The 10,696-nt window shown below is 47.3% G+C and overlaps 1 protein-coding gene across 1 annotated transcript in view; it reads right to left on the bottom strand.

Annotated features, from left to right (window-relative positions):
- The window catches only part of PLEKHO2 (pleckstrin homology domain containing, family O member 2), a gene marked incomplete at its 5' end in the record, with an annotated part of 19,463 nt that extends 9,023 nt beyond the window's left edge, over positions 1-10,440 (bottom strand). The window contains 2 exons of the mRNA XM_009083163.1: positions 3,893-4,009; positions 10,288-10,440. Of these exons, the coding sequence (XP_009081411.1) occupies positions 3,893-4,009; positions 10,288-10,440 (270 nt within the window). The remainder of the gene's footprint in view (positions 1-3,892; positions 4,010-10,287) is intronic.
- Positions 10,441-10,696: the final 256 nt, after the last annotated feature.

The raw sequence follows: 10,696 nt of genomic DNA, 5'->3' as shown, positions 1-10,696 counted from the left end.
ATTTAAGGCAGAGAGTCAGTGACACCGAATAAGAAGGCAGCAAGCAGGGTAACACATTTGCACTCCTTCTTGCTAAGCCAGCTGAGACTGAGTCATGCCATAAACAACAGGCTGGTGTGCCAGGAAAAGCTGTCATGGCTAAACCTAGTGACCATTGTAAGCCATGAATACAGGCTATGCAATTTACTGACAGTTACTCAGAGCACAGCCTGAATCACTGCCGAGATGTCATGCCACAAGAGCTCCCACACGGATCACTGTCCGTGACGGCAGCGAGAACAGGCTCCCAGATTGCTCCTTGTCTTCTCCCAGGCATCGCTCTCCTCCAGCAGTGACAGCCTTATGGCTATGCTGAGCCTGCTATCCAGGGAAGAGAAGTGTTCCTGGGGTCAGTCTGTTGTACCTGCCCTGAATGATTTAACAGACAAGCTCTGGAGAACTGTGTAGCTGCAGTTTAAGACCTTTACCAACACTTGATCTTTGCTGAGCAATTCAGATGCTGCTCATCTGCAGCAGAGGTGGGTGACAGTCACCTGTGCTTGCTCCTCACCTGTTTCAGTGCAAAGCTTAGTGTTGGCCTCAGGTCAGTGGGCCTGGGCTAAACTGGACAGTGAACTGCTTGTGAACTGCTGTGGGGATGTGTTCCCTCCTACTGACTTTTGGTATAGGGTGGTCATCTCCAGCAGAAGCTTGAGCAGAGCTTTGTCAGTAAGATCTTGAGCTACAAAGAGCCAGATGACCTGCCAGATGTGAGGTCATCTCCTATCTTCTTCTACACAATTTCATGTTAGATCATGGAAGGAAAAGCAGAAGCCAAGGGACTCCCTGCCCATGGCAGAGGAGTTGGAACCAGATGATCTTTAAGGTCCCTTCCAGCCCTAACCATTCCATGATTCTATGAGATGACTGTCAGAGGATTCTAGTGGTTTTCCACAGCTGAACTAAGAGCTACCTCATCCTTGGGAATAATGCAGCACCTCTGCCAGACCCCAGGAGCAGACTCCTCCATGCCTCAATGCATTCTGCTGCAGTTTCCAGGCTGGGCCCTGGTGTAGGCAGCTCCAGGTACCTCCAAAACTGATGAAGGGAAAAATAAGTAGTGGAAATTTCCAGCCCTGGACCACAGGTGTGGGGTTTGTGCCTGGCCATGCTAGGAAGGATGCATGAGGAGCTGCAGAGCTTGCTGATGGATTCTTTCCCTTACTACCACCTTCTTCCCGTTCTTAAGACTCCCCTCAAGGCTTTCAGACCCACTGAATACCAGACCTGTGCCAACCTCTGCAGTCTCTAGGCAGTTTACACCAAGCATCATTTACACTGCTTTTTTTGCATCGTCAGTACATTTTAAAGTCTCCAGGCCAAGGCTGCTGCCCTTTCTTAGAAGCCCAGCTCTCTGCATCCAACAGTTTTCATTTAATTGCTGTGGGTGGAATGAAGCATTTGAGATTTCTAAGCAGAACTGGGCTTTTGCACACTGCCAGCTTCCTTTGCTGAAGAATTGAAGCTCAGAGGGCAGAGCTTGCTTTCAGCTCCAGACCAGTGCAGGCGTGTGACATGCTCATATTGTCACAGCTTAACAAAAATGTCATCCTTGTGAACAGAATCTGGGGTACTTCCATCAACAGCCAGTGTTTAGCAAGACAACTTATTTATTTAGGTGCAGCTTTAGCTGCAGAGTACTTTTACTGACTGATTCATCTCTGCTCTTCAAGAATACCCCATCCAAGATTTAAACTGGGATTCCCCTACAGCTAAACTGCACTGAAAGAGAAATGGCCTTTCCTAACTTGTGCCTAAGTCACACAAACTCACTGGATTTTATGTATTCCTCAGAAGAGTGGGCATAAAGAAATAAACCCTAGCAAGATGTGGCAGGGCTGGCTCACAGGGTGATTTTAAACTGTGGATGGCAGCAAGCCTCCCAAATGGAAAATGTTTAGCTGATATATATCGCCACAGCTGCAATTTCAAAACAGAAGAAGGACAGTTGTGTACGTTGGCCTTCCAATTGAAGCCTGTGCTAACATCTGCCAAAGTATGTTGTGTGTCAACACCCTCACCAGATTCCCAGCCAAAAGGAGGGTGGAAGGGGAGCTACAAACAGGGAACTTTTCATTTATAAAAGCCCTTCCTTTCACCAAAAGAGCCTTATAAAAAGTAGCCTCTATCTAGGTCTCCATTGAATCAGTGGCATGAAAAACAGCAAGCTGTACAACTTGCCAGCATGCCAAAAGGATGAAGTTACCCTTTCAGGTACAGTTTGGGCATATTTTTCTCATAGCAAGAAATAAAAAGTTTAGGAACAGGTCTCACTCCCTGTGTTGATTCATGGAGCAGTGCAGAGACATATGCAGCTATCACACACTTCTCCCTCAGTAACATACTTAAAGATGATACCAGTTCCTACTGTGCTGCCTATCTCTGAGCACACAGGGTTTTATTGACCTTCCTGGGAACGGGTGTGCATTTAGAATCACAGAATGGTTTGGGTGGGAAGGCACCTTAAAGATCATCTTGTTTCATCCCCCTGTCATGGGCAGGGACACCTCCCACTAGCCCAGGTTGCTCCAAGCCCTGCCCAACCTGGCTTTGGACACTTCCAGAGATGGAGCAGCCACAGCTTCTCTGGACAACCTGTGCCAGTGCCTCACCACCCTCACAGGGTAGAACTCCTTCCTAAAGTGCTCTGGGCTCCAGCACTGCGCAGGAACTCACTAGCCCAGGGTGCAGAGTGCCAGGCCTCCATCAGTTTGGTGCTTAATATCACTTTTCTCCCTGATACAGACTGTGTCTACTTGCAAAGCTAACAACATTCACCTTCTCTCTCCATCCCCACCCTGGTCCACGGGAGTGTTTTGGGGCAGGACAGTCCTAGTTTTGTTATTTTGAATGAAGGTTAGCACAATGATGCTCTGAACTCAGCTGGGGTCTTATTATACCAATAAACACTAAGTGACTGGAGCGAAAGAATAAGCAACAATGACAACAAGGACTAAACAATCTCCATTTATTTAAACCAAATGGAGATGGGGGAATGCAGGCAAGTTGGTATTTTTGCCTGTTCATGTTCTTATGGAATTGAATGTATTTTTTCCTTCACAACCTCTCAGGTTTGCATGGGGAGACTTTGTAAGATTTCTTAGCCAAATAAAATCACACTTCAATTAGGAGTAAATCAAAGTGTGATGCCTCAAAGCAACAACACAAGCATTCTAGCCTGTAAAGACACTGGCATAGTATGTAAGTAGGAACTAAGGAGAACTTCCAAAGATGTGTAGTTATGATGAACCTAGAAAGGAAGTAAGACAGGGTGATGTTGCATACAGCCCATATGGATGTATAATCTGTTCACAATACCAGCCTGGATTTAGGTTCTGGGTCTAAACAGATGCTGTGCAGAAAGCTAAAGATGTGGAGTTTCATGAATTCTGCAAAATAAACCTTTTCTCCTAGGAACTGTTTAGCTGCAAATAACTGCAGCAGAGTTTGTCAGATCAACAGTTCCAACTCCAGGAATTGTCTCAGTACATGGATCAGGATCATTGATTTCACTGGACCTTTGGTGAAGCTGCAGCATCTGCAGTCGAGTCAGGGATACTGCCCAGAGCACAGGGGAGAATCACAAGGAATGGTCTTTCTACACTGTTCAGAAAGAAAATAATAAGGCAGGAAAAATACCAAGAGGAAAAAGTCGAGCTGCAGGAAGATCTTTCCCCATGACCAGAAGGTCTACATGACCTCTTTACACACTGTAGACCCTTCACAGCTACAGGCCATTTTCCCAGCTGCCAAGGACCTAAATCTCAGAGCCTTTCATCTGCTGTGGGTGCAGCTGCCTGGGAACTCATTTTGGAGTTAGCAGACTCGAGGGTGATGAGAAAGGCAATCCTACCTTCTTACCCGGGGCGCGGATTAAAATGAAACGGTTTTTCTTTTTTAGTAGTGCACGCAGCTCCTGGCACTTGTCATAACTCTCCAGTTCCACTGTTTCTATGCACTTCTGTTCATCCTGCAGAGAGGGAACAAAACATTATTACGAATAGGAGGCACTGAAACCAGTCATATACCATCAAACTCTGCGTGTCCTGCTCTTGCATCTGTCTAAAAGCTCTTCTGCCTTAAAAACAACCTGTGTGCAGACGGCAACCCCCATAAATCAGGCTGACATCTCACTAAGAAAACACCATGGTCTTTAAGCTACAAGCCTAGTGGTCCACAGTGGCTGAGCAAATAACAGGTTGTGCACAGTAACACCAGTTTCTGCCATTGCTGTTGGCCTCATCCAGGGATCTGCAGCCACAAGCGACACTACCTCCTCCCCAGGATGAAAGGATATGTGATTCTGCTTTTCACAGGGATGATGACATGAGCATCCTGATGGTCCAAGCAGCCCCCAAGAAGCCTGAGGCAAAGCAGGGATAAGAGAGGAACGCTGCTGCCTCACTGAGCTGGGGCAGGCTGGTCCTCACGTCAACAAGGTCAGTGGGAGCCACGTACGACGGACACAGTCCTCTTGCAGCCACGCTCTGAGCTGTCAAAATGCTTAGGATTGGGAATACAGTTCCCTACAGCCAGCAAAACGTCTGGGCCAGTGTCTCAGCAGGGAATATTTATCTCTGGAGCATCTCCACTGATGACTGCCGGCCGTGATCTTGGCTCATTTCTCCCAGTAACATAACTAGAATTCCACACGTGGTGCGTGGCTCAGTTCAGCTGCAGAGCACCATCCCTAATAGGAATCACAGCGTAACGCTGGGCAGATAATATTCTTCGTGTCTCGGGAGCTCAGCTGAGCCCAAAGCTCCTTTTGCTAAGCATCAGCGAGCAGTGACAGTCTCAGACCAGCTCTTGTCGGTGAAGTGCTACAGGCAGCACAGCTCAGGAACCTCTCTAGTGCCATTCTGAACTGAAACCGCTGGCCATAACCACCCCCAGCTCAGACTCCACTCCCAAGGCAGCTTCTTGTACCCGAATGAGTTTGTATTTAGCAATTCCTGTAGCGGAGAGGGGGTGTGGGATGAGGAAACATGTCGTAGCCAGGAAGCTGCTGCGTGGCTGGAGGCAGGAATGGAGAGTTCAGAGGGAAGTGGGCTGCGGGGAATTTCCTCCCTTTACCACTTGACATTTAAGTCGCTGTGCAGAGCTCAGGCTGTGTTTGGGCTTTTTTCACCCTCCTATCTGGGGCTGGGGGCCCAGAGGAGCCCATGCTGGTACACAGAGCAAGTTCTGAGCCACTGAGGGATGTCTGGATCTAATTTAGGCTTATTATTTTAATGACATTACTGTTTATTTCATTTAACACTGAGTAGGTGAATGTGAACTGGGGAAAATGCATACTAGGAGGAGGAGATTAATCCTGCCCAAACTTAAAACCCAGGCGATAAAATCCTGCTGACGCTTCGGAGCCCTTTGAAGGCTCCTGCTGCAATCCTGGTATCGCAATGTCACTGCAAAGGGACAGGGATGGAAATAATAACCCCTCAGCGGCCAACAAATGACAGAGAAGGGTGAGGTCAGGAATACATGCCTCGGGGATGGGTGATCTCATCCTGACCGCCCACGTTACAGCCCTGCTGCAGGCCCAGCTCCTTCCCTGGGCTCAGGACATAGACAGCTTGGCAGAGCTCTGGGCAGAGACCAAGGCTCCTGCCCACCCTCTCCGCTCTCAGGAGCAGCTCTGACCCCAGCAGTGCCCAGTGGCTCCCTGCCATCCTCCCTGTCCACGCCATCCTTCCTGCCTCTTGGACAGGAACCTTCCCTCTGATCCCGTGCGAGCTAACCTCCACTTCCTAAGGGCTGTGGAGCACTGAGCTGGGAAGCAAGGAGGACTTGGCAGCGTGGAGAGCTGTGGTTTTGCTGTCAGATTGCCTCTTGCCTTCCAGCTGCCCCTCTCCTCCCTGGCGAGGCTTTAGGGACTGTGGCCTGGCCAGGGAACAAGGGCAGAGAGGACAGGGCCATGCAGGACCCTGTGTCTGCCAGGGCCACCAGCTTGACTGTGCAAACCTATGGCTCCTTCACCTCAGGGACCTGAACTTCTCGAGTAAGTTATTTCTTCAGCGAGGGTGGGGAAGAAAGCAGCCAGAGAAATACAAAAACTCCATGTCTGAGGCAAAGGAAAAGCATCTGAGTTCAGGGAGTGCCAGAATGGGGCTTTTGTCTCTGTTTTACCCTTGGCAAGCAGCCATCCCCTCTCTGTGAGCCTACCTGGGTCACAAAGAGATCCTTTATGTCTGTCCTGCACCACTAAGATAAAGGACTAAAGACCTGACCCTGATGCAGGTCTCCAGGTCCCTTCAGCCTTCTGGGACCTGGAGGATACTCAGCATCACACAGAGACAAGGTCACTTCCACAGTCCTGCCCTGACACGTGGGTGTCAGACACATGTTCTGGACTAGCTCAGTCCTGGTAGAGGAACCCCTACATTCATGATTTAAAGCAGAAAAACTATTCCATTAGCTGTTCATAGAGCAGATCCTGTGACTTAAATATGGCTGTGTCTGTTGCTTAGTCCTGAAGAAGAAAATCACTGAACACCTGGACATATCAATGCCTGTGCTTAACCAAAGACTCACACTTGGCAAACCATTTCCTGAATGAAAAGTTAGTAAAAAGTGGAAAGAAAGACTCATTGAAATTTTAATTTATTTGAAGGTATAATTCCCAGCAAAGATCTCACTGACACACACTCATGGGCTGGGATCCTCCATTCAGTGTCTAGACCATGAAATAATTATTTACTTCTCTGCCTGAGGCTGTCAAAGTGTTCTAATAAATCTCTTTTGGGTATACCTTGCTATCACTTTACCAGGGGCAAAATGCAGATGTTAACTGCACGACTGTTGAATGCTGAGTGGATCCTCTGGTCTCTAGAAGACTCTTTGTCTAGAAGGATTTTTCCCTGTCAAGTAATACACTTCTAAAAAAATATCCCTAAAGCAACTAAAAAACAACTCTATCCACTAGCTGCACTGTTTAGGGAGAAAAAACAAACCCAAGACTGATGCTTTCTAATTCCTGGAGCAATGATATTGATCTGTGTAGTCTCTCTGCATAAGATTGCCTGTTCTTCAGAAGTTCTCTGAAGGGTTTTTTTAATTCTATCAAGAATATGCAGAGACACCCTGTTAGAAAATAGCCTGCCTGGTTCTGTGTGAACCTGCACAGTAGTTTCTTGGGGTCTGAGCACCCCAAATTTACATCAGTGCCTCCTTTCCTCACATTTGGGCATGTCATCATAATAGAAACATTCTGCTTAACTGAGTCTCCATTTGGGTGAGGGTACAGATGTAGGGTGCTGTAGATGGAGGCACAGCAGAGAACAAGAAATCCATCTCCCTTCATTTCACATCCTCTGAAAGAAACCTGAAGCCATGTGGGATGACTTTCACCCCATCTGCTCCAGGTAACACAATAGTCACTTGCCATTTGCCTGCAGGAGGCTCTGCTTTAAACCAAACCCAAAGCCTAACAGATGCAACATGGGGAACATGCTCCCAGGGAAGGTCAGGAGCACATTCCAGGGCATTGCTGTTGATGATGATAAATACAGTATTTGTGTGCTGCTCAGACTCTACATTCTGGTGACACAGAACAATGCTATTGCCTGTATCTTGTGTTGGCTGTCCCCTCTTCTCTTGTTTTGCACTTGAACCTCAACTACAAGAGCAGCCAGCCTCATGCAACGGCATCCACAAGGTTGTCTGCATAGGAAACAACTGCTAAAGGCAACGTTAGCACCTCTTCGTGAAGGGCTGAACACAGCACAGACTGATAAAAGCAAAACGAGTCCAAGGCACTAGCTCAGTTCCTGGAAATCTGATGGGCTCAGACCAGCTGAAATATGCAGCCTCTAAACCTGCCTGCCCACATGGAAGCTGATCTCCCTCCCATTTAACCCATTTAGCTCTAATTTAGGATACATATGGAAATATGCCTATGTTTCTGTTGCCTGAGGTTTTATCTCCTTTCTTTTTCTAGAGCTTCAATTCAGCAAGCACAAAACAATCACATTTTTGAATGTTTCATACTGATGATAGTCTGGGATGCCATGTCCATCTCCAGGGTCACACAGAGCAGGTATGTGGAGAAGGTCCAGTGGGGAAAATGACACCTTGAGTTCCAGAAACACAAACCACCACAGCACACTGCACCACAGACTCTCCTTCCACATTGGCCCTTCTCATCTCAAAAAACTTAGTTCCCCAATTGTATGATGGAGACAACCACACTGCCCTGACTCATATTAAAGGAAGATAAATACTGTAATAAACACGAACTGCCTCAATTCTGTGGCAACAAGACCCCTCCTGAGTGCAGAAAATTGCCATTTCCTTTGGTTCCCCCGTAGTAAGTCTGCACAATCACATGCTATCCTATTGTGCTACCAGATAATTTTGCAGCAATTTCCTCTCCTAAGACATTTGACTTCACTGTAAGCCAATTTAATAGCCTATAGATATTAACATGATCCCTTATTTACAATAATGGGACCTTGTAGCTACTGTAGCTTACAGATGCAATTTATTACAGGATGTTACCACAATCCGCAGGCTACCAGAAAACATTATGCCTGGTTGTTACAAATGCCATTTTCCTTGTTGAGATAATAAAATAACCCTTTAAATGATTGGGATTTTTTCTTTCTTCTGAATGTCTGTGAAAATTAATCTTACTTTAAAAGCCTCCTTTTCCCCTGTGGTAATGAGAGCCTCCATGAATCTTGTTTTTAAAGGCATGCCCTTTCAAAAAAACCCTACGTCATGTTTATAGATTTTGAATCTCCGAGTTCCTGAAGCTTCAGCTGGAGTCAACAGGTGTCCAGGGCACTGGGAAATGATCTGCAGAGAGTCAACAGTTTGCAGGACCAGGCTGTGGTAAAAGAACCCCCCTGCTTTTCCTGCCTTCTGAGCTGCTCATCACCTGACATTGACTTCTCCTGTCATTATTCTTGCACTCTGCATGACATTTCAAAGCTAAGAACAAACGCCTCCAGAAAGCTTTGGGATTTGGGAAGAGCAGGAGGGTTCAGTGAAAGGGAGGAGGTAATACCCTTTAACCTAAACTGTTTATAACAAATCTTCTTTATTAGGCAAGAGTGTGCGTTTGAAAAAGAGAACCGAACTCACTGTCAGTGCTGTTGTTCCTGAAATCATCGCAGCAGTGCAGCTGCTGAAACATTTCCCCATTTTTCTTCCCTTGACAGGCTGCACATGAAGCTTTACATGATTTTGCTTTTATATCCTCCTGATGCCCACACATGACCCAGATCCCCTTGAGTCAGACACTACACAGGCACGTGGTCCTTGTGCAGACCACCTCCTCCATCCTGCTGCATACACAGACTTCAAGCCACCACACAAGCAGAGCTCAGACTTTCCTAACCCTCCTCTCAAACCTCTCTTAGATGGACCCTGTTCTCTGCGCTGCATTTTCTAATTTTTGGGGGCAAATTTTGCTCTTGCAGAAGCTGCTTCCAGCCAGGAATCGAGGGCCTGACTCAGGAAAGAGCCACCTTTGCAGCCCAGCAGGACCAGCCCTGTGCTTTTTATTCTTCTTGCCTGAAAACCAGCCCTGCACTTCTCATTCTTCTTGCCTGAAAATGCAGGACAGATTTGGCTTGGCTCTTCTTTCTCATTTGTCTGGAAACAGCTCTAAGTGCGGCCATGAACTTAAGGCAAGCAGTTTATCTAGGGAAGTCCAGGACAAGGCTCCCAGGGGTCCTTTGCTCAGAACTGGCTCAAGTAAAGGGAAAAGATGAGCCAAATCCAGACTGTATCCCTGCTTAAGGGGGACAGCAAACGCTCACAATCTCACCCTGCATCAGTGGCTAAAAGAAACCCTGAAGAGTCTGGCTAGCAACAATCTGAGCTGCTTGAGAAGTGCCAAACAGCTGCAGGGTTGCCTGCTATCCCCTCAAGCAGCAGGTGGGAACTCAGCCTGCTACAATCCACTTTTATCCTTCAAAAGCCAAAACCACATTGTACATATCCTGCTTCCTCCCAAAGCTTTACTGTGTTCACCTCCTCACAGGATGTCCTGCCCCCCATGTTTTTTCTTTGGCAATGGCACTGTCAAAATATTTACTGGCGAAAATATTTGTGATATATAATATACTCAAAAACGCAGCTGCTGTCTCTTCTTTATAGCATTTACCCTTCCTAGAGATAACTGGAGAAGCCTTTTTGAAAGGAATGGGCTGGAGGGAAGTGTGAAAAACATAGGGAGATACATGTGTCCCCAAGGGCCTGACCCTGCCCCTCATTCAAGGCCATTAGCTGTGACAATACCTCATCCTCATAGACCACGAGCTGTGTCTTCCTTAGCTGGATGTAACGATCCTTCCACAATCCCAGGAGCCCTCCACTGCTTTTCTTAATCCAGCCATGCTTCTCCACAGTTGGAGCAGACTTTGGTTTCTCTGAGACCTCCTCCTTTGTATCCTGCAAGGACAGAAGGGAGAAGGAATTACATCAAAAGCACTTTCCATCATCAGAAGGCCTGCACAGAGCAGACCTCAGCACCCACCAAATGTGGTCCCTCCCAACCACATCACAAGGGAAAAGACTGGCATCTTCCAGAGGAAAACTCAAGCAGCTCCCACAGGGCCGAGGAGTGGGCATGGACCCCAGCCATCCCTGGAGACACTGTTGGGATGGCAAGTTCATCTTGCTTCTCTGCTCCCCCAGGAGGTCTGCC

This window comes from Acanthisitta chloris, unplaced genomic scaffold (assembly GCF_000695815.1).
Source record: "Acanthisitta chloris isolate BGI_N310 unplaced genomic scaffold, ASM69581v1 scaffold37109, whole genome shotgun sequence".
NCBI classification, from domain to species: Eukaryota; Metazoa; Chordata; class Aves; order Passeriformes; family Acanthisittidae; genus Acanthisitta; species Acanthisitta chloris.
This window is presented reverse-complemented; position numbering and strand designations above follow the sequence as displayed.